The sequence below is a fragment of the Megachile rotundata genome, chromosome 15, assembly GCF_050947335.1.
Source record: "Megachile rotundata isolate GNS110a chromosome 15, iyMegRotu1, whole genome shotgun sequence".
In the NCBI taxonomy this organism is placed as follows: Eukaryota; Metazoa; Arthropoda; class Insecta; order Hymenoptera; family Megachilidae; genus Megachile; species Megachile rotundata.
In genome coordinates, this window is record NC_134997.1 from 14,617,710 (window position 1) to 14,642,429 (window position 24,720).

Consider the following 24,720-nt stretch of genomic DNA (forward strand, 5'->3'; position numbering starts at 1 on the left):
CTCCCCATTATTTCTCTCTTCGTTTCTGCCGCAATCTCCTCCAAAACGCCTTCTGACAGCTTTCGCTCGATCCGCGAACCTCGCTTCCAAACACTGGTCCTGTCAATTACCTATGCGACCTTCACCCGAGGAAACGATAGCGTTTCGTCAATACGCCGTATCGATCAGACTATTATTTAAGCAAAAATTACCATCGACATCGACGTGTACGAATATCTTACATCGCTAGGTCAAACTATCCCGAGTATTCTTATTCAAACTCGGTAGAACATACTTTAACGAAAATGGTAATAAAATGCAAACGAGACGGAGAAATATTTTTGAAAAGGGTATAAAAAGAGAGAAAGGAATGATTCATTTCTCCCGCGAAATCTAATCCTCCGAATACCCAGCCTTTTTAACCGGTCGGTTCTTCGTAACCAACCTGTTCACCGAATTCAACAAACGAGACATTTGTTCGAGGGATCTCGAGATTAATTTCGTTAAGGCATTCTTAAAAAACTTGTCTCCGAAAAAATAAAGGGCCGAGGATCTTCTTCCTCTTCTTCTTTCTCAAAGTTCCTGGCCAAGCATCGTAAATTCCTTAAGCCACCATTTAATTTCAGCCGAGTTCAACAGCGCCCACGTGCGTATATCTGCTCGGCATACGGCATACGAATTTCATTTCTGCGAAGGAAATAACGTAACGCGCTTTACCTTTCTTTATTATACCTTTCGAGCTTGGTACGATCGCTTTTAGAAGCTATTAACGTATTCCGACGATACCCGAACGGTCCTCGTAAATATAAAAGGGCTTCGATCAATCGCAAGGAGCGAAAATTATGCGCGCCGCTCGGCCGAACAGAGTAATTCCTTGCTCAAGATACTTGCTCTTCGGGTTTCCGCAAATTTTTATCGTTACACGTATTATGTAGATTCGTCGAAAATAATCGTGTTCGATTTCCGATTGAAACTTTGTCGCGTTCGTTATCGTCGATCCAAAGCGTGTCCTTTCTTTTAAGAGCGACACACCGTCCATTTAATTATTCAGAATCTTTCGACGCTGCTTTCCGAAAGAACTTCCAATAATCTCTGTTTCAATAAAAATCTCTGAACCAAATCTCGAATGCGAGATTACTTACATGGAATATTTCGCGGTGGCGAACACGTTGCGCAAAGAAAGAATCACGAAAGTCCTCGAAACGTCCTCGTAAAACATACCGTTCCACCATAAAGAGGAAGAAGAGAAAAAAAGGGAAATAAAATCGGAAGAGTAGAGTTCATCCACGTCTCTTGTTCAAACGCGAAGCTCTTTGTTCCCATTCAATTAGACGACGAACCCTGGCACGGTTTGCTTGGAACAAAGGATACGTAGCCGAAGGATTCGAATATCGATCGTTCGGTCGAGATAAATATTAATCGAACGTCAAGGTTGCGATTGTAACGGAGAGAAAGAAATCCTCCTTCTCCTCCTTTGGTCGGTTTTGTAAGGATCGTTTTCTGTAATGCGGCGATTTCGCCGAGCCATGATGCTTTGGTTTACGTCCGAACCGGCTTTACTGCTACTAAAATAAGAATCCTTCGGATCTTGGCGAGAGGATCGCGTATGCATTCGATGGTAATCGGAAACACGCTCGCGGCGTCGTCTCCACGCCCCGTGGCCTCTACGCTTGTTCGCCTTTTGACGTCGGTTCGACATCGGGTAGAACATCGAGTCGTCAGTTTATTCGCGGTAATTCCGATTGAATTTATCGAATGTCATCGCGCTATCGATTCCTGCCGCAAAACCGATCCTACCGATTTTACGAATCTTCGAACCCACCCGTTTAACGTTTTCATCCGTTCGACGACCGAGTTCGGAGAAACAATACGGAGTTAATTTCAATTAACTTCGGTACCGAACGTTATACGGCTGCCTCTCTATCTACGCTGTATCGTTTGCGAGGCTTAGGCAAATATCCCGATATATCGCGTTATCGTTTACCTCGCTCCGAGAAATTCCGCGTTATTAGCGAAGGTTCCGATGATCGAGGGAAGGAAACCGGATAAAACGAAGAGAATATAGAGAGAATAGTCGTTCCGTAATCTTGGTAACGTTGTGTCGATAAAACGGCTTAGATATAAATAGACTTCCCTAGAACGACGCGGTATCGATCGGAGCTAACGTTTCTTTGCATTTTTCTTTTTCTTTGTTCGTTCGGTAACGGATTTAAAAATATTTCGACATTTTTGTCCAGGGTGGACACGTCGTTGACGTCGAACGATTCGATTTCCCTGCAACTGGCTACCTGGGCACCTCGAGGGAACGCGTTGGTCTACGTGTATCAGAACAACATCTATTACAGACCGGAAGCGGAAGTGGGTGTCGACTATCCAATCACGGATACCGGTGTCTTCGGGACCATTTATAACGGAGTACCAGACTGGGTGTACGAAGGTAAGCTACTTCCAGCGGTAACTATCCCGAGATCCGTTTTATTATTCATAGGATATCGCGCGTTTAATCGGCTTACCCGCCATTTCGCGGCCAGTATTTAGCCAAAACCTGTCGATTTCGCCGGAACAACAAGCAAATAGTACCGTTCCGTACTCGCTGTTTACTTTTTAACCTTATCCATCGACGAATTCGAACATCTAATCGACGTTCACGAATTTCATATTCGCGCGCTCGACGAAAGAGACAACCATTTCGTTAATAATAACGAAACCACTGTCTGCCAGTTGTTCCGGAATGAACGAGCATCACACGCTCGAATTCGCATGGCTCGAAGCGGAAGCGACGTTATCGGCGACGAGCTAGTTGTGCACGCTCCGTTGTGGAGCGCATACTTCAAAATAAACTGAACAATGCGGCACGAGCCGAATGAAAGGGCTACGCACGCGGTTTCCGAACCGTGTTCCAGTAATTTCGGTAACGAGCGTCCAATTTGTCACGGCGATCGTTTCTTAACACGGTCGCGGTTTCCAACTTTTAACTGGCCCTTCTGCTTTTCTCTCTCTCTCCCTCTTTCTCGCTCTCTTTACCTTTTCGCTGGCGATATAACGCGTGGAAATTGAATCGCGACCGAATCACCAACGATTAACGTAGCTCGGTGCGCACGGTTAGAAAAAAGAAGAAATCCCGCGCGAAATCGGGAACGTTACCACCAGGGAAGGTTAAACTACCGTGCTTGCACGAAATCCAGAGTGAACGCGACAAAAAGGGGGCGCAATATTTTCTTTTTTTTTCGTGGGGCTTTTAGCGACGGGTTCGCCACGCTTTGTACGCGTGCCGGATGAGTTTTCGCTCCCGGAACAATAATATGTGCCAGGGCCGTAATTCACACAGCTGATGCTCTAGGGGACGTTGCATGCGTTTGCATATTTCTGAGCCTTCATCAGCCCTCCACCTCTATGTCTCTCTCTTCTCTTGCTCGTCATACGGTGTATTTCGCTAAATCGTGACCGCGTCGACGAGCTAACGGATGAAGCATAAAAATTCATCAGAGAACATCGTTGACAGGAGATGCGAGCTAAAAAAACCGGCTAACCGGCTAAAAAAACAGTATTTTCGCTGCGTTTTTTCAACCATACCTCCGCTCGTTCGGTCGATTCGACGGCAGCTTTCTAGCCGGTTCCGCGTAAATATTACGACGACAACGAGCCATTAACGTTGCCACGAATCTTATTAGACGGAAACGGATTCGAGTAAACTTACTTCCCCGTTAATTAACGGCCGAGCGTCGCCACTTGTACACGATTTCGCGTATAAATCGCGAATGCACGATTTATCGAACTGTTTGTTCGCGGAGGGGCTAAATTCTGGTCTTTGTTCTCGTTGCGGCAAAAGCGAATCGCTTCGAGAGACGAATGGAATCGCTCGGATAAAATACCGAAGTGCGTTTACGCGTTCGAGCGAGAAAGTAATCGTTCAGAAGAGAGCCGAGATAAGAAAATGTACGAGTCTATCGCGAGTTTGGCTTAAAGTTTTGTAAAATAATTTTGTCGAGCGGAATTCACTTTTTTAAGCGAAGAAAGACGAGTTTTATGAAGCGTACTTCTCGTTCGCGGCGTAGCTTGCTCCAGGACTTACTCCCGTAGCTTGCTCGAGGAAAAAGGAGAAGGAGAAAAAAAAGTTTGATCGAGTATTCTCCTAGTTGCGGCTCCCTCTCGCGAACATTCTTTCGCGAACGTTTTCGGCGCGTGCATCGACGCTCGAAGGATTTCACGCGGGGCGGGCTGCGACCCGTTTCGATGGGCGGACGTCGATAAAGCGTCGAAGCGTCGGACGAAAGGCGTGCCAGGAACTTTTCAACAGCCTGTATTTTGTTCACCGTCAGCCAAAGACTTTCTTGCTGACGACATACTTTACCCGGCTCGCCCTCGAACGCGTCGCAGAGGATTTTCTCCCAAAGAATTTAGGATAAAGACTGATTTACACGTGCCCTGACTCTTCTCGCGTGTCCCACTATCGGTTTCGGTGCTTTCCCATGCAAGCGTTTCTTTGCACGGCAAATTTCTCCGCGAAATTACAACCGTACAAGGCAGACGAACGGAATCGTTCGCTTCGCGCCGCGAAACGTTTATCAACGACAACTCGTCGTTACTTTAATAGAATATTATCGTGGTTTCCGGGCGACCACTTTGATTTTCATATCGGCGATGCCTCTAATGAAATATAGAGGCAACCCTTGTCAAAACTCGGGACAGCCACGTTCCTTGAATACGCCACGTTAGATAAATCCGGTACGTACAAATTTAATACCGTCTAGGATTAGTGGGGTTGCGTGAACGTGGTCGTTGGATCTCCGAGTTAATTCCTCGATGCATACGTTACCTTGATATCCGAACAAAGTGACAAATATTAATAGCGATTAGATGCAAAATCTCGTCGGGTAACGATATCGAACCCTTCCAATTTTTAACTTTTGTCGAGATTAAGTTTCCTTTCTCGAAAAAGGAAACTTAAGGCTCGAAAGAAACAAGATGAAAGGACTAAATATCCAAAATAGGATATTTTGGAGCTCGAGAGAGCAGGTTCGTGGGAATAGCCAAAATGCTGGTAAAGCAGTTACGCAACTTATAAATCTCTTCGAGCGACAATTAGTGGATCCTCGTTTCGTTGCAGTCGAGTTTGTCCCTCGACACGGCACATTGCCGAGTGGTATTTCAGCCGCTTCTTCGAACAATTAATCCTCGACAAACATTTTCCCGTCGAGCGTCCGCTCGTTCTTTCCAAGGATTAAAAAAAAACGATATCTTTCGTGGGAAGCGTTCGTTCGCGCGCATCGCCAATATTTACACTGGTTCGCAACGTTGCATCGGACACGAAACGAGTTAGCATTTTTTAACGGTTCCCGACACAGCTTCCGGAACAATATTTCACAGTGATTTTGCATATGCATTACTCGCGATGAATTCTACCCGACGCGTTGCCCATGTTCGCTATCGCGGTATATTCGCCAATATCTACCTTGTCGCAGAATTTTCTTTCAACTAATTAACGATAACGGAGGGAGAAGTTCCACTGTTTGCTCCCGAAGCGGACGAATCCTTCATCTTGATCGAGAGGTTTGAAAAGTTCGGCTCCCTTCTCGCCGAACAAAGTTTCGTCACCTCGTAAAACCGAAACAACCCTCGAACGTTACTGGTTCAAAGTCACCGAATTTCTTTCGACTAAGTAGAAGTCGGCAATTTATTTTCAGTTATTTTAATCCCCGCGTATCAAATACAATATTTGTCGAACGACGGATAGCGAACGGTATCGCACCGGTAGAATAGGAGCATAAGTGGAAGCGCCGCGCCAGTAGTATATGTCCGTAGGCAGGCAGACAATGGTCAGGTCAGTGGTAAAGCAACGGACAAATAGAATAAGGTCGTAAGTGGCCAGGCGTGCCGTATCGTTGGAATAGAATTCAGTAGAATGGAACTGTGAGAGGTCAGACATGCTCTGTCGGTAGAACAGAGTTGTGAGCAGTCGGATGCGGTACGTCGGTGAAACGCTGGTCGTAGGTATTCGGACGTACAGAAATCTGTACAATAAGCTCGTGTGCGGTTAGTGGGGTACCGTCGGACGAGTAGAATAGGCACGACACGATCGAATAATAGCGTTCTACTTGTACTCGTCGCTCAAATTAGCACGAACGTGTTTCATCTCCGGTGTTTCCGGAAACGTATTAATATGCCCTTGGAAGTATCGATCAAGTGATCGAGAAGCTTTCTTTCGAAACGGTGCGAAAGGAACGAAGCGAACGGATGAAAGGAAGAACAGCCGTTTGACTAGAATTCGTTTCTCTCGGGCGCGCCTTTCGCAGAACGTCGTCGCAATTTCTGCGCCCGTCAGAGTCGCGCCGGAAACACGATAGCAATTCCCCGCGTTCGATCCCTTCATTGTTTTTCTTCGGCAGAGCGAACGAGTATCGCGATCGCGCCGCTATCCGATCCATCTTCTTTCTTGACAATACTCGACCGTTCGCCGCGTAATGCTCGCGGAATATCTCGTTTTGTTATCGGCGCAAGTCGACGAGTTTCTTACCCCGGGGAAATTCATTTGCCCAGTCACGAATATCGGAGATAGGAGACGACGTTTGCTAAACGCGTAACGCGACAAGAGCACGATCGTCTTCCGCGATCTTATTCCCGAGCTTGAAATCGAGCAAACTTTTATGGATTTTCAATCTGTCTCGCGCGCTTACCGTACACGTGCCGTTCTTTTCGGGGGATCTATTTCTTTCGACCGCAAACGAGCCGCACTCGCGAATTCGGTTCCGGAGTTTTAATTATGAAAACATACTCGGAGAGTGTTGGCATTCTTTCATCCGATAACTAGCAGGTAGGCGTTAGTCGGTAATCGATAGCGCGTCCGATCGCGTCGTTTCGCGCCTCTCGCAATCGAATCAGTTTTATCGGTTTAAAGCGGCGGACCTCAATTGGCCGGAACCGATTGGCAGCGTATTTGCTGTCTGCTGGAAATCCCGATAAGCATTCAATGAAAAATAACGCGCGGCTCGGGGTCAATGTTTGTTTATCGTCAACCGGTGGACGGTAGATTTTACGGGGCATCTAAAAACCTGGTTATTTCGTTATTTCACCTTTCATCCGTGCACGCTTGCTTTCTTTCTTTCGTTCATTTTTATTTTCCACGACGAGCTCGAGCCACGACTGGAAATATTTACGCGGGACACCGTGTATTTTTAATAATCCCGGCGGGTTGTGTACGCAAGCTGGCGTGGCAATTATCGCGAGCTGCTAACGTTTCCTTCGGAGTCAAGTCATCGTCGTCGTCGTCGTCGTCGAGCGTAGGCGAGCGTACGCGAGCGTTTTGCTTGCAATTTACCCGGAGAAAACGACCGTTTCTTTTCGAGCTTTATCGCCGCGACCAGTTGTTAGCGACACGTTTTAAGCGCTCGAGCTTGTAAATTGTGCCTGCGAGCTCGTTTCTTCTCGTTAGAGGATCAACGACGAATCGAGTTATAATTATTATACTTTATATCGGGTATACAAGTCGGTAACTTTTTTAATATCAGTGACGTTTAAGTACCATCGTACGGTACTTAGGAACGGAATTCCTGCTTTCGCATCTCCGCCTGTTATCGACTCTGGGTCGAACAACTGTTCGAGCGTCGAACGATAAACGAGAGGAAGCGCGCGAACGACTAAACGACCGCCAAAGATCAAGTATCATCGGTCAAATGGAGTTTTCACCGATCTCGATCTTCGAGCGTCGTTAATATTTTCCAATGGTTCTATCGCGAGTCGAGAGGACGTATAATTGGATCAACAAACGTTTTCATGGCATCGATACAAGCCTCGTAAGAGGAAAATCCGTGCTTTCAACCTTCCTTGTCCTTACTTTTTCCTTTTTTCGGTCCTCGACGGCGATGGATGTGACATTAATAGAACGACGAGGATTCAGAGAAATCCTTTTCTCGAAATCCGTTCTCGCTAATGGAACCTCCTTTCCACGGGATTCCGATTTCTGATCGGGTTCCAACGTATTCTACTTCACCGTACGCTGTCACCAGCCACGCGTAAATGTACACTCTCGTTCAGAAAGATATTTGTCAGTCGCGATTGAACGTTGCGAAAGATATAACTCACGGAAGCGAGAGGTATTGCCCTGGACTCTCGTGGCAATTCCTTTGATCGTTTTCTACGCGTCTACTATTCGCGAGTGCATTCCGACCAATCGAAATGCACTCGCACAAAGAAACGAGAGGATGAAGAGGTCGACGATCGAAGGCTTTGTCCTTTAGCGTTGCTTGGAAAATTGCTTCGAAAATGTGACGCGTTGTTCGAATGGCGGTGCTAGGGAAAAATTTCGTCGCCGATCGTCGCTATTTCGATAATTAGTTACGAACGGATCATTCGTCGATGGCTGCTCGTTTTATCTTTTGCGAAAGCACCGAACCAAGTCGAAAACAAGCTAAAACGAAATCTCAAGTAATTCTGCTCGGCGACGAGGTTCCACGGACTCGAAAAAGAAACAAACCGATATCGACTTTGTAAGGCCTTTCGCGAGCGTCGTTCTCGCAGTCCGCAACTTTAATTAGACGTAACGAGCAACAAACGCGAAACCGTTCGATCGACGAACATAATACGCACACGTACACGTATATCTATACCGACCCAAATATCGGTCCAACGAAGAAGCAGTCATCGATTCCACGCTGCAACGCGATATTCCGTCGGCCGCATGCAATATCCCCGCAGTCAATAACATCTTCCGGACATTTATGCAACGTCCAGGCTCGCTATCGGTCGACGTCCGCTGGATATCCAGTGCAAACGTTTCATGCATACTGAATGTACGTCCCATACAATGGCCACTTTTCGTACGCGAGACTTAACCTGCATGCCCGGAACCAGCTGGTTATCGATACCGGTTACGTATTAACACGATGCCTACTATGTGCTGCGCGTATACAGCGCGGCGGTAGCTGACTTTTTAAACTGGCTCCGAATTAAACGCGAACACGAATCGCGCGTAACTGTTCGCGAATTTAATCGCGGATGCCGCACACGGTCCGTTCCGTAATTTTATCGTCGTTAGTCGCGTTAGTCGACTCGCGTTATATATGTATTTTACCATCGTCGAAGCGTTCTCGTTAGAAGCGCACGAGTTATTTTTATTAGCCGGTGTCAACAGGGTTTCTTAGGGTTGTTAGCGATCGATATGCTAACCGTTGTATTCGAGGAAGATGCGACGCGGTTTCCGTGTCCACTCTCGACGTCTGAAAGCTTTCTTATTAGAGGCCTTAATCTCGAGTCGGTATGGGCGGCGACGAGCGAATCAACGAACCAGTGGCCGCGATGCTTTATCGAGGAAAGAGTTTTCCAAAACGATGTCCTCCGTCCACTTTGCTTTATGGGGCGAAAGATCACTGGCGCCGAGCAGTCGGAATTTTTCTCGAATAATACAAACCGACCGCTGCTGCTCGTTCGCGCGTTCTTGCAAATTTATGGTGCATCGGTTCATACCGAGCACGAAACGATCGCGAAATCGATTTCGTCGTTTACCGATCGACGGTTAACGCGATCGCGAACGGAACTTTGCATTTTTCCAAAAGGCAGCTGCGACGAAACGAAACTGGTCCGAATATACGCGAACATATATCGCTTAAGCCCGCTACGAAGACAAATCTGTTATTAATAAATACATGGCTGTGGCGCACCATTTTGGTAAATGGACCGTCACGCAACAAGGGAGCGAGGGTAATATTCTAGCAAATAGGTCGTTACGCAACGGATACGAGTCGCGATGTAGCAAATAGGATGTCATCCAACGGAAGTAAATCGTATCTTAGCGAATAGGGTCGGCAGAGAACGGAGGCGAGTGATATCTTCGCAAATAGGTTGTTATCTAGCGGAGACGAGTCGTGTTCTGGGGTAAATAGGTCGACATCGATTCGAACCGAGCATTATCATCGGTGTACGGACGTTCTTTTAATAGAATCATACCTTGCCGATGTCGTTGACGATAAGGAACGATCGACGATCAAAGCGGCGCGAATATCGTTCGTCGCGTTAAAAGTTCTTACTCGTCGAGCAAACGAGCGCGTCGCAAACCACTTCGCGAAAGACGGAAAATGGAAAATTCGGTGACAATTCGCGAAACGCGATTAAACTCGACCGATAGGTATCGCGAATTGACACGACACGCGTGAATGATCGGCGAAATGATCGACACTGGCCACGATCGCGACACCGGATAACAGAACTGTCGGTCAATCGGAATGGCTATTAATTATCGGACACGGAAAAACGGAAATCAGATAATTGGATTTCTGCCACGTATCGGCTCCTGCGATGTATTAGCGATCGAATTACGAGACGATTAATAATCATTCAAGGATCATCAATCGTAATATCGTGGTAGACGTTCTGTTCGTCGAACCTGTTCGATATTACCGCCAGTCGAAAATTCTGATCAACTTCTAAAGTAATTCCTTGAACGAACTTCCTTTACCATTCGATCCACCAATTTCGATATCGAATCTAGAGTAATTAATTGATTTTCATTGTACGTTCAATTTATGACTCGACGAAAATTCTTTCGAAAAACAAGATAAATCTGCTCGTTGAATATGAAACTGCATTACGAGATTGTCTATCAACTGCGACAGTCGATCAATTTAATCAACCGTTATATTTTTATTTACCCTCGAGTACACGTATTTTTGCGAAGCGCGCAAATTCCTCTCCTATGTTGCTGAAAAATTACTGCCAAACGCTTTCGATCGGTCAACCGATTTTTGGTTTACCGAATACCATTTCTCTCGGTCGGTTTTCAAAACTCCTATAAAACGGTCAAACCGGAAAACGGGTCAAGTCTTGATCGTTTTAAACGCACGAAGGTCTCGTTAATCCGGATTCACCGTTTAACCCGTTTTGGAACGTTACCAAACTGGGAAACCGGTTACCTTTTCAACTCGGTCGCTCGTCAATTTTTGTTGTTCCTTTTGGTTTTTGAAAAAGCAACCGTTCGCACCGGTTGAAACCATTATAAAGGAATGACGGTGGAGGGTGTCGAAGGACGATTATTAAATATTTACGAACGAAACGATTTACTGGACAATCGGAAGGGACGTTTAAACGAGAAGGCTGCGAGTCGCGGGTGGAAAGCCGTTTCGAGCGGTTCTCGTTACATCTTCATTACGGTTTCGCGCAACTTCTGGTTAGCTGCCGAAAACCAAACAGCGATTTTCTCCGAGAGGCAAAGTTTGTCGGTCGTCGAACACAGGCCTCGGACTGTTTTACGGCGTCAGCGGCCGAACGCGTTTGGCCAGTATTCTTAATTAAAAAGTCAGCCGCCGGAGGACTGGCTGCTCGTTATCAAACTTACGGCTATTCTAGTTCGCGAACGTTGCCTAGCATCGAGGTTCAGCCTACTTTTGCCGGCCGTATTACCTCCGGAAAATCTCTCTACTTCGTAATTCTGCTCTTCACCGGAGCAGTGTCGCTGCTTCGTTTTACATGTTAATGCTGCTCGCGACTCGTCGTCGTCCGAGCTGGTTTTCTTGCTCGAGAACTTCTTCCAGCCACTCGCAGCGGTTAATTAGCGATAAACGTTTGCTACTTTTGCGTCGAATTTTTCTTCTTTCGTTTGTTTTGCTCGCAGACGCACTCGGAGAATTTTGCTGCACGATTTTCTTCGTTTTTAACGATGTACGCGACGTTCGAGACTTTTTCGATCAAATGGTTTTCTCCTTTCGTTAGTCGCTATAACGGTACACGTATTTGCGAACGCGTCGAAAAACTTGTCTGTTTCATAGGAAATTTGTTGCGAAAACGCGAACAAAATGTCCGCTATTTTTTTGTTTTCATTTTTGTTTTTTAATTAGAAATTTGTTAGCGGGTCGACTCGTATCGATCGAACGAAAGAATGCAAAGCGTATCGAATTTTCGTTACCCGAGATTTCCTCGAACGAGTATCTAAACCATTGCAAATGTTTCCCCCGTATCCTGAAAAAACATCAACAGTTAACAATCCATTCCACGTGTTCGACGGGAAATAGTTTCCCGTACAAAAGGCGATTCCTTTGCGCAGCAATGATTTTGTTTAGTTCTTTTTTTTTCCTCTGTTCTTTCTCCTCCGTAATTTAGTTTAAACAAACTCATAAAAGGCGAAAGAATCCAGGCCAAGAATCCCCCGATTCATTCCCGAGCATTCCCTCACGAACAACCGTAATAGATTTTCGCAACAGCCACGAGTATCCGACTCGATAAAGCAACCCTGGTGGCGTGGATGCCGACGCGTGCACCTGCTATTAGGCTCTAAGAGAAAGATAATTTGTTCTTACCTCCCCACACTGAATTACACTCTTCGCTGATAAGGAAGAAGGATCTTCTCGGAAGGAAGAAATTGGAGAAGATCCTCGAGAAGCTTCATCGTACCTCCTTATGATGGTCTTTTAAGCGCGATCCTTTGGATTGTCTTGGTAATTGTTTAAACTCTCGCTAACTGTGCCGGATATCGAGCTTACAACAACCACTTTACCAGGAAAATTACCACAAGATTTTTCACCGCTTGTTTCGCCACGCGATCGATCCTCGAACATTAACGATTAAATTTTACCGACTACCTCTCTAGTAAAATATACGCGTACTTATACGCGCATCTACGTACACGCGTGTATACAATAAGTACGCGTACACGTATATCGAACGTAGACGTATTCGAAGTTTCGAGGTATCTTTAGGACGCTTTAGTTGCGAGGACACGTTTTCACCCTTTGAAACACGACTCACAGAAGCTTCCTCGATACTCGCAGTTACCGGGACACGTTCGAACTTCTGGTGGGATACCTCTGGCGAATCTCAAAGACAGCTTTTTGATACGACCGAGCAATCTTCGACGTTCCAACGTCTGTTCCCGACACGTTTAGCGAAGATTTTTCCAAGGGTGCCACGTTTCAAACGACTTTGATTTTCAACTGCTTTTTCTCAACATCCTCCGTATGAACTTTTGAAACGCGTGCACGAAAGCAGCGCGTACCGCGATTAGTCAATTTTTATTTTCGAAATAAATAAAAGCAGAAATCGTGTTCCACGGAGCGTCACAGTGGAAATAGACGTATATAGTCAGACATACTCGTTACACCGGTTAACGCGTTCGTACCTATCATAGGTACCTATACATATAGGATATTACGAGTAATCGAAACTCTCTTTCTTCTGCTTCTTCGAGTGAAATACTTCCGTTCGAAACAATCTGTACAAAGAATCGACGTCAATCCCCTGGATCGTCTTCCGATAATCGAAGCGTAAACTCGTGGCATCGATCCTATCCGTTCTCGAATTCCGGGATAATTGTAAATCTGTTTCGCAAAATTCTAACCACGAGCCATCACCGCACGGAAATTATTCCCCGTTTCAAATCGTTAGCCCGGAGAAATCGTATAATAATTCGCGGCTCGGCGCGACGGCGCAGCGTTCCCGCCGGAACCACGTTTCCGGGGCTGTCGTATTTCCGGACCACGGTTCCGGGACCAGGAACATCGTCGATCGTCGGCCAAAAGTAAATGCACGCCCAGCTACTCGTAAGTTTCGCTCGCGCTCGTTAATGAGACAGAAATTCGGAAGTTTGAAAGTGTCGCGCGCGACGCTATTTGTTTTCTCGATGGAGCACAATTTTATTTTACTTTTAGTTTTGTTCGACTTCTCCTTCCTTTTATCCGGCTGCGCCAAACGAAATCCGCTGTATTATTAATACCATTGCGCCACGGTGCAAATGGAAACGCGCAGTCGGACGCGTCAAAATATCGAACGTTAAAGATGGTTCTCGGTTTTAAAATCCTTATTCTCGTATTTAACTCGTTATTCTCGTCTCGTTTGGCAACTATTTATCGATACACGGTCAGGTTACGAAATAATTATAGAAACGTTAAGGGAATTTGTTCGTTTCTTTCGTTGTGTTCATATTCATCCTCTCGGCCCCTTGTACCTGTCCTACGGTGAATTTTACCCTCGGGATATTTCTCTCCCTCGTCACGTCCAGCGAGCTGCGCAACGCAATGTCGTGTCTTTGTACTTTTCTTCGTCTCCTCCTTCTTCCACCCTCTCCCTTTCTTCTTGTCCTCTTTCTTCGTTCCCTTTCTTTTGTATTTGCAGACCTGCTACTACTCGTTCTCATCCTGTATCCTCTCCTCTCCGACCCCTTGTCTGTCCACACTGACTTTTCCTCTTCCGGTTCTCTTCCTGGGCTCGAAGGAAAATTTACCTTTTCCCCGGTTGTTCGTCCACGGTCTTCCAGTTTCGCGAAATATGGCTTACAACCACCCTTTTTTCACAAACAGACCCCTCCCTACCCTTTTTCAATGGTACTTTCTTCGAGCTTTTGGTATTTACGCGCAGCCCTAGGTCATCCCCTTTCGAGCAAGAACAAGAAACAAGTAGCTCATTCTCCCGTCCTTTTTTCCTTTCTCCCCTTTTCTTTCCTTCCCTACATCCCCCGCCCCCTACGAAAATAACGGCGCTGTTCTCATTTGATCCACGGACGCGATACCAAATGCTCCGTAAAATCGCTACGCGGAAGAAGCTCTTTCCCAATTTAATCAGAAATTAAATTGCTAATAAAATCGGTGAAGAAATCGGAAATAAAACCTAATTGCATCGCGAACGAGAATGGATACCGTGCAACGAAATATCAAACACGCAACGCACTCGTAAACGTTTCGCGAAACCATTTTGAAAAAAAAACAAACATCCTAGTTTACGGAGCTAATGCCGGTAAAGTCGAGTGCTCGTATTTTCGCGAATAAGCTTGCTACGGCAAATTAAATGCACAAAATCGAACGATAAAAACGTAAACGTGTACGCAATAGTTGAATGGAAAATGGATCGATATCGCGGAGTTTTTTTTCATTGCTTTCGAAACGTTACATATTTCCTTTCTATTTAAGTTACGCGAAGCGAATTTCGCGCTTCTAAAGTATTTCCCACGAATATCAAATTTTCACGGAAATTCGTCTCGATGTTGGTTTCTTGTCATTTTGCACACTTCGTCGACGTATTGCCTATTCATTTATTTGTTATTTATCCACCTCTGTTGACATATCGTTGTCGCTGAAATATTCATAAGTCTCGACGAACGACTTTTCGATGCGATCCAGCGATGGAAATATCAATCGTTAGCGAATCTCCGCGCGTTTTTCGTCGAAACTACCGTTCGGAGAACATCTTGATGCTTCCTTCTTCGGATTATTATCGTGCTGTTTATATCGATTTATGATCGTGGAAAGTACTCTACCATATTTCTTTTCAGACTATAAATAAATATTTAAAACGAAGGCGAATCCTCCTTCTTCTTTCGAAAAGGTCGACGATGAGTTTCTTCTTGTTCCCTTTTATTTCGCGACGAAGAAAGACGTTCGTTATCGAAGCTGCTGACGCGATCAACCGTCCCCTGCGATCGCGAAGACGGCCGCCCCTAAAAAATTGGGGCCAATAATGACCGTTCGATACTTTCTGCCACGAATTTCCTAACGATTCGTTGCTAACAATATCTTGATCATGCTTCAAATATTGTTCCAAGCTGAAAAGTTCGACGAACGAGTACGAAGAAGTTGAAAAATCTTGATCAGATTAGCGGAACCACGTTGGAAACTTCGAAGCGAAACTTGGAAGAATCCGAAGTGTCCAATTTTAATCGCGTTCTATTTTTAATTATATTTTCCTTCGAACGCGAGCCTCGGTTCGAACGATCGTTACGTTCGCTAAAAGGAAGAAAAGTTTGCGAATCGCTTTTCGCAAATTACCTTCCTTCGATACGATAATTTAACAAAGGTCTCTTTCTCAGCCAATTACTTGGAATACTAGTTTCGGTTACGTAATTAAGTATCATCGAAATTTTCGTTAGCTCTCGCCACGATTCGTTCTCTAAGAGGAATATTATTCCAATCGATTGTCGTGCTACAGCTTTCGGCGAAATTTTCTGTTTACTTTGAAAGAAGCCATGCAAAACTAAACGAGAGACACTTTTGTAAGCGATAAAAGCGTTTCACGTCGAACGCGCTTAGTCGAAAATTAGCCTTCGAATCGGAACTTTTCCCTAATATTAATAATAATATTGTCACTACAAATACATTAATTATTTCGTACCGTCGTTGAACGATTTAACGACACGACCATTAAAATCCTTCAAGAACCAACATCTTTTATCCTCTTACTTTAATCGAGCACCTTTCCGATATCGTGCGTATCCGCTGTTCCTAATTTTTCAATCGTCGAAATACGTCGAATACCAAGCTTTGCTCAATTTTCTTTGAAAATTTCCACGACCTATAGAAAACTGTTGGGTCGGAATTATATTCTTTTTCCGCGTTCTAAACGATTTTATGCTCAGAAACGTATAATATTTTTTTAATCGTTTAACTCCACTCAGAAAACTCCGTTTCTATTGCAAACGAAATTGAACGCTTTCGCGATGAAACGAAAAAGCTGTTACTTTAATAACTTTGTCAGGAAAAACGGGAATACGTAGAAACATTTATTGAAAATGTTTCACTCGCAATTACATTCCCTATCCAACACCGAGTGTCTTTAAACACGGGTATGTACCGTGTAATATTTGCTCGATCATTTAAGTGCACTTCTCATAGGGAAAAGTACGCTATCCACTGGCAACGACAAGTAAATAAAACATTCCGAACAAATTATTCCTTCCGATAAAAAAACAATATTTGCTTTCAATCCGAAAAAATAACGTCCGCAAATAACGCGACGAATGTCGGGTAAATGAAATTAAAATCGGAAAGGACGCTTTTATTCGAGTTCTCCGTACACGTACGTTTTATCGCAATTTTTTTTCGGTATCCTGCATCGATCTTCTGTACAGGAAACAATAATTTGGTCGTTGACCGCGTTCGGCACGTACATTTAATACCGTTTCACGATCTACCTTATCAATCGGTCGGGTAAACAGCTAGTTGGTTAAGTTCGCGCAAACTGGCAGATTTATCGCGTTCCCCGTGGAACAGTTTTTACGAAATTCGCGTTTGAAAAAATACGCGAAAATGCCGATGGAACGCGCCGAACGAATCGTTGTACATACATATTTGTTATTTTGTTTCGTATTTTCGGGAAAACGTTCATCGGATGAATTACGAGGATTTTTCGGGCGTACCTTTTCGTTAACTTTCGACTCGAGCGCATTTCGATATCCGCGTACGTCAACGTCACCGGTTACAATTTTCAAAAGTTGTACAATCGGTGGAAGCAAAACGAAGGAAAACGTCGGTTTAATCGAAAAGTTGTCGCGTCGAACGAAACGTTAAGTTCGTTAGAAAGAGTCCAAGTTCGTATTTCACGAAGAGAGAAATTTTCCGGTTGTCTACTCGTGCGGTTGTCGGTGAAATCGTCCGAGACACGGCGTTGCGTGCTACCGGAAATTGCATGGATTTTTCTATCGCGACTTCCAGGATCACGTTGTCGTGTTCGAGCAGCACGAAGGTAGACTTCCGTCTGACCAGAGAAAACGGCCAACGTAAAAGAAAGGGAAGAAGCAAACAAAATGCTTTTCAAGTTAAGCGGCCTGAAATTTATATAGATACGTTGAAAAAGGGTCGTCTAGTGGGCATCTTTGAAAAGGGACGAGATACTTTCGTAAGAATATACGTTTCTCCGCGAGCGTATCTTCTCGAATACCTTTTCTCTCGCATCCTCTATTTTCGTTATTTTCCTTATTTTTATTTACCAATTTTTTTTCTTCGCGGGTCTGTTTCGTCCAAAGAAAATAATTATTTCGCGAGCAACGAGAGTCGCAGGAGAATCGTTTCCACGGCAGAAACATCGTTGCGAGAGAAATATTTCTCCGCGAACGTAGTCGTTCTCGAAACGAAACGTATCCTTCTCTCGAGATACGCGGTTCCGAAACCGTGTACCGTTGTCGAACAAGTCATTTCTATACGATCGCGCTTTCGCGACAGATTAAAAAACCATTTCAGGAAGAGAGTTGTTCGTTATCCGGAGACATCGAGGTGCGAAAATATCGTCCATTTGCGATAAGATATAGCAGATCGTGAAGCCTAGTTAACGCTTGTCCCTTTCATTTCAGAGGAGGTGTTCGGGTCGAACAAGGCTTTATGGTTCTCACCGAGTGGCACTAAACTAGCCTTCGGTTACTTCGACGACTCTCAGACGCACATCATAACGATACCGTTCTACGGCTATCCGGGAAGTCTGACGTTCCAGTATACGTCCGCCATCTCGATACACTATCCGAAGGTAAGCTACTCCGTACAACGTTCGCTTTGTTTCTTATTTTATTCTTCGATACGAACAAAGCGCTAAATCGGCGAGATAGCTTCGCCTTACTCGAGCAAATTGCGCGTCGCTTTCAAGGGATCCAAAGCAAATTCTTACTCCGAGGGAGCGAACTTTCGATGATATCGAATACGATTAAGCGATCTCTAGTTCGAACCGAACTATTATGTACGTTAAAAAAAAAAAAGCGAATCGAACGAATACTCGTTGCCAGTCTAATTTATCTGGAGCAAGATAAATGCTACGAAACGTGTTCCAATTACCGAGAACCGCTAGTAAAAAAGCATTAATATCGCACTGTCCTATTTCCCGTTTCGTGTAACGAGTCGGTTCGAAAGTCCATTTCAGTAGCATTGTAGCTTTTTTTTCCCCAACAAACTTCTGGCAAGCCTTTTTCAAACACGGCCCTGTATGTTGCCCGAGGCCGAACGAAAATTACGTGCTGGTTATTTAATCTCCGTTTCCCGTCCCACAGGACTTTTCATTAGAACTTCAACGATTCTCCTTCGTAACCGGTTCAACTTACACAATTTAACTTACACGATTGTCCCGTCGCGTGTGACGATGACCCACCACCTGTTCGTTTCGTCGTTAAAACTCGTTAACCCGTATAACTTCGTTAGACGAAACGCGCTTAAATACGTTACTGTCCATTCTCTACAGATTTCCCGCTAATTCGATAAATCTCTCATCCCGCGTACCCTTCTTGATTCGGCTTATTACATATTACTACTAATTCGATAACTTTCGGCCGATTTCCTAAACAAGTAGCTTCCTCGATGTCCAGACCTTCCTTGTCAATAATTCGCTAGTCGATCGAACGATTCGCGACTACGATCGTAATCCCTACCATACAGGAAATTCGAAGCGACGAAGAACGATGTTGCCAAGTATTTTCGTAACTTTGAAATACCGTGTTAAAATAGTTGAAGGTACGATCGATATCGAAAGTATGCTAGTATTTAGTTGAGCTCCGTCTCTGAAAGTATTCGAAACTTGCAGGTTGAAAGTTTCTACGCGAAAAAGAAAATGTCATAAAAATAACGAAGCTAAGAAACGTCGATGAACGCGAGTGGAAGTTCGGGAATGAAAATTTCGTTTTCGTGGAAACGAACGTTATCGAAAATGACGCGCGAAAGTAGCTAGGAGGTACTTCGAACGGATGAAAAACAGCCCCGTGGCTCGAACTCCGCGAGAGGGGTCGTAAAGAGGGTGTGTAAGGCGTGCATTTTTTAATGTTCCTTCGCGTGGCTCGATTGACGCCGTTGGACAGAAGCAAACATTAGTCGGGGCAAAAGCTGCTCGACGGAAAGTTGACCCAGCGATGAATAACGGCTCGGTTCCCCTTCAAAAACGGGAACGAGTCGCTTCGGTGTTCGCTAGGGTGAACTTGCAAATCCTTCGCGGTTCGAAAACGAACGATGAATCGTTCCTTTAGAAAAAATCAGCTGAACGCGTAAGATCCGTTCGCTCGGTGTTCCTCGAGGTGATCGAGGAAAGCGATAAGGGTGTCTGAGGGGTGTCGAGAGGGGTGAATTTAACGGAGAAGTAAGGTCTTTCAGGGACGCTTTAAGAGATAAAAACGAGGTTACAGAGAAGAGATTTCGAGGACGAGGAATATTCAACGAACTCTCCAAGAGTTGGCTCGAGAGCTTTGATCGTTCGAGGGTAACTTCGATGACCATGGATGCCACGAATACAAGACGACGAACTTACAGAGGTATTACGGTTATTGTTCGACGATTACGCGAACGCTCGGTGACTTGAAAATGCTTTCGGAGTTCCATTGTTTACGGCTTTGAATCTTCCTGTATCGGCGTCCGCGAATGCTTTTAACCCTGGATTAAACGGTCGCGAGACTAGTTGGCATTTTTGCGTTAACGCGTTAAAGGGAGATCGCGAACGAAATATCGGATAAATTTCGACGAAAATATAGAAGAAACGGAAGAGACGATCGAAACGAAACGCGTATATGTCACCGCGCGACGGGAGAGCAAAAATTGAAATGTAGGTATCGGCCAGTCAGGGAGATTTTTTATCGTTCGAAGTATCGCGATTCGAGCGCACCGTTTAATGGACCAAATGGTTAGAACGAATTTGTTTTATCGAGCTTTAAGCGAGCTGTTATTTCCGTCGAACAGAAGCATATTGTGGTTCGCCGCAAATCAACAGGATCGTTGCAGCGGAGAGTTGAAAAATGTATGCAGAAGGGGAAACGACGGCGAAATAAAAGCCGGAAGAAAAATGGTCCGGGACTACTCGCGAAAAAAAAGACAAAAAGAAGAAAAAAAAAAGAAAAAGGGGATACTTTACATCGAACGCGGTAGAAGAAAGGAAACAAAAACAAGGGGCGAGCGAGCGAACTAAGAGAGAAGAGGGTAAAGCGCGGCAAGAATGAGAACCTGTGGAAAAACTGGAAGCTTGTAAGGAGTTCGAAGCGAAACGACCCGATGATGCCTTTCGAATTTATTACGAGAGAAATTACGAAATATCCACGGGACGCGCGACCACAAAAATCTTGCAGCATTTTTCGCGACGAAAATTGTAATTCCGACAAAAATTGTAAACAGGCTCGACTCTACTATCGCGGTGTAATTTGTAAAGTATCGATATATCGATTCTTGAATAAAGTAGAAACGAAGATACAGAACTTTCAATTAAATTAGAAAAGATCGTTCAAGTCGATGTTTACGCGACTAACAGATTATCCCAGTATCAAATAGGAGCTTGATTAAACGCAAAATAAGTTAGAGTTGGAATTGAATCGAATGAAAGTTAGATCGCGTTAGGTTAAGTTTCAATTAAATTTGAGCCAACTGCTACTTAGCCATCGATTCAGCTCTTGGTTGGAGAAGATCAGTCGTGTTTAATATCTTAATTGGATTTCCTTCGATATAATCGGTAGAAACGCCGGGGATTTTCAATCAGAATCTATCCTGAAAATAATTGCTCGTTCTCCGGGGAATGTGGATATAATCGTTTTTTATACTGTGACATTATTTTAAAAATACTTAACATTAAGGAAAAAACGAATTCCTCTATGGAACAATGATCCTTTATGCGAAATGGAATTGCATTTATATCGCTGTGCGAACGAGAACGAAACTAATTACGGAAGGAATAATTAAATTTTGATGTGACGTTTCGATTAAATTCTCATCCGCGTATAACGGATAGAGAAGAATATCGGAGTGCAGGATTTATGCCCATCGTTTTTTTTTTTTTTTTTTTTATATCAGATCAGAATTTAATATCCGATCGAACGTCTATTATTTTTATCCTATGCCTTTTCTTTTCTTCGTTCAGTTTTTCCAGCAAGACCGCAACAATTCTATTGCTCGAATTTGTGTAAAATCCATAAATCGCGATACACATTATTTCTGACTACTTATCGAATGAAATAGTAGTTATATAAAATTTGAGAAAGGTACATAGATCGATCGAAGTTTCACCGGTTCCTTCGATTCCGTCTATCTACCATTTTCCACTGTTTACGTTCACCCTCGAGCTAGTAACGGTAAAAGTACGGCAAAGGATATAGAAAGAAATGTATAAGAAAAACCCGTAAAAAGAGATGGTACCAGTTTGTTGTTATTAATCTAGAGTAAGTGGCATCGATCGAATCGGCCACACCGGATATCGAGGGTTTCACCGTAACCGTTTCCTGTTTCAGAGCGGCACGACCAATCCCGCGGTGAAGTTGTTTTACGTCGACTTGGAGAAGGTGGTTCAGAACAACGCGAACCTAACCGAAATCGAATACCCGGCCGAGTTATCCTCCACGGAACGGATTTTATCAGCCGTCGCGTTTCCTACGGACGATCTCGTGTACGCGACTTGGATGAACAGGGTGCAGAACAAAGCGTACTTCCGTTATTGTTACATACACGATTCTGGACCCAATTGCACTAACGTAAGTATCAAATTTTATCGCCGATAAAGAAGGAACATCTCCTCTCTAATCATCGGAGTCCGAGTCGTTAAGAATTTGTTGGTTCACGGCGTTCGGCGTGGTCGGAAAGCGGAAACGGCTCGTGTCTAACCATAAAAACTCGTTACGTCGTTTCCGAGTTTCTCCCGTTTATTTTTGTTCTTCGCGTCGACGCTCGAAAATGGTTGTTACTTTCTAACCCTGAAAGTCTGCTGCAATTTCAATCCGTAATCGAACGAACGAACAAACGAGAAAAGATACTTCGACTTAATCTCTTGCGACCAAAAGTCAGCAACAAGATAGAGAATCTATTCTTACTGGAATTTCTACGGAAAGAGCGAAACGGGAACCTTTTACAACCCCCTTTTCTTCGACCCTAACTTTTCACGATTCTCGACGTAACCCTCCAAAAATGGAGGATTCACGGTAACGATGATAGAAGCGCGAGCGGAGAACCTTTTACCGAAACATAAAATGAACTCTCTTTATCTGACCCTTTCGAACATTCGAATCGTAACGTTACTATTGTTCGCTCGTCGTCGATTTTACGTGTCCATTTCTCGAAAAAATAATGGACAGTATTCGAATCCGAGTAACTTCACCGCGAGATCCGTCGACGAGAAAGTTTGGAGGTTCTCGGAAAAAAAGGATTATTGGACGGGGGATGTAATTTTTTAGCACGGACGGATTACGTGCTTCGAAGGCAGCGGATGACGCGAAGAGGTTCCAATGAAATATTCATGGTTGCAGGCGCTGTCTTACTCGGAAAAAGGCGGTTGGGTGGAGCAATTCGAAGCACCATTGTTCAGCGAAGACGGGGACTCGTTCCTGACGATTTTGCCGCAACGACAAAACGATGACAGCCACTGGAGGCACGTGGTCCGGGTCTCCGGCGTGTCTTCCGGCAAGCCGAACACCGAACCGCTAACTTCCGGCCACTTGGTCGTAACAGAGATAGTTTCTTGGGATCAGGAACGCTCGTACCTGTAAGTACATTCGAAAAGTTGAACCCCTCGACGCGAGCGGAAAGGTACCGCGCGCAAATAACCGAGCGCGATAACAGAACGAACGAAAAGGCCAGCTACTTTTCACCTTCTTCTCTCTCTATTCTGGCTACCTTTCGGCTCCCTTTCGTCCCATCATTTTTTACCACGAACGAATAAAACAGCGACCACGACGTCTCTTTCGATAAGGGCTTTTCTCCTTGGAATTCTGCCGCTCGAGAATCGCCGCTCTCGATATTACACGCTGATGCTTTGGAAAAAAGTTTCGTTCCTAATTGTAATTAAATGAAATCATTGGACCGATGGTCGACCTCCGATCACGGACCAACGATTATTGAAACTTGAACGAAGAAAATAAAGAAGGGAAATTGTTTCGGGCGCACTCGAAAGAGATTTCCCAAAGTAAATGTCGGAAGCGTTAAATCTTCGCAACAATCGAGCGTTCGAAGGGGTTCGAACATCGACATTAAGTACACCAACTTAGCTACGTGCTTGCCATTGTTTCCCGATAAAATACGGCTCATAAGAAACGATATTACACCAGAGGGACACGTTATTGGTGATCCTCGTAAAATCACGGGCAACCGTCTCGCCAGGGCACCGACCATCCAAAGAACGTTATCATTTATCACGTAAACGCACCGTTAGGTATATCGATATACTCTCCTCTGCCCACTTGATTAAATCGCTCTCTTATGAAAGAAATTCGAATCGTGTTTATCATCCACGATATTACGCGTTCGTGGAAAATTCATTTTCTCTAATAATATCGATCTTCTCGCACGTCACAACGTACTCGTACTCGTGTTTAAATATTCAATATTTCTCTACCGTTAATTCTCTACCGTTAATTCGGTATTACATCCAGAATTTCGCGATAAATTAATTGGTCAAATTAATCTTTTGTGTTTTTGTTGAATCCATATTGGGTTTCGTCGATTCGTCCAATTTTCAATAATTCCGCTTATTTTAAATACACAACGATCCAACAATCTTTCGAAAGTATACGCCGAAAATTCGTGTATCTCTAATAGCGTAAAGTACGTAGGAAATAAATTTGTTTAAACAGAAATTGCGTTTAAACGAGGGAATATTTTGATTGGTCGTTCGAAGGCGCTCGAGAATCGTTTGTTAGCGCGCGAAAGTGAAAAATCGCAGAAAATATCGGTCGCGACGAGGACAGAAATTAATAAGCAACGTTGCAAATAATTGGACCAAAGTCTTTCCCGCGGAGCTAGGGCTTGTGTCGCGTTGATTTTACCTCGTATAATTACGAACGTTCAGATTATTACACTAATTGGAATGCTTTGTGAAAAGAAAGTACCCGCGTGTTAAAAAATATGCGCGATGAAATTAAAGTCGTGATCAAAGACAGAAACGGACGTTTTTATAAGAGCCATAATGCGTGCTTGGAAAGAAATTTCCTGTGGATCGCGTACAGAGGACGCGGTGTTTTAATTTCGATTACATTAAAATCCGTCTACGTGCTCGAGATATCGCGCTTGGAAATCGTACTTTTTTCGCGTTTTCTTTCGTTATCGCTTACTTTCGTTCCTTACCGTT

The 24,720-nt window shown here is 44.3% G+C and overlaps 1 protein-coding gene across 6 annotated transcripts in view; it reads left to right on the forward strand.

The window, feature by feature from the left end:
• LOC100878144 (dipeptidyl peptidase 4 omega) overlaps positions 1–24,720 on the forward strand; it is a 119,584-nt gene that overhangs the window by 57,596 nt on the left and 37,268 nt on the right. For all 6 annotated transcript variants that reach the window (XM_012285707.2, XM_076539976.1, XM_076539975.1 and 3 more), the window contains 4 exons: positions 2,217–2,416; positions 18,014–18,183; positions 21,896–22,135; positions 22,904–23,139. In XM_012285707.2, coding sequence (XP_012141097.2) covers positions 2,217–2,416; positions 18,014–18,183; positions 21,896–22,135; positions 22,904–23,139 — 846 coding nt within the window. The remainder of the gene's footprint in view (positions 1–2,216; positions 2,417–18,013; positions 18,184–21,895; positions 22,136–22,903; positions 23,140–24,720) is intronic.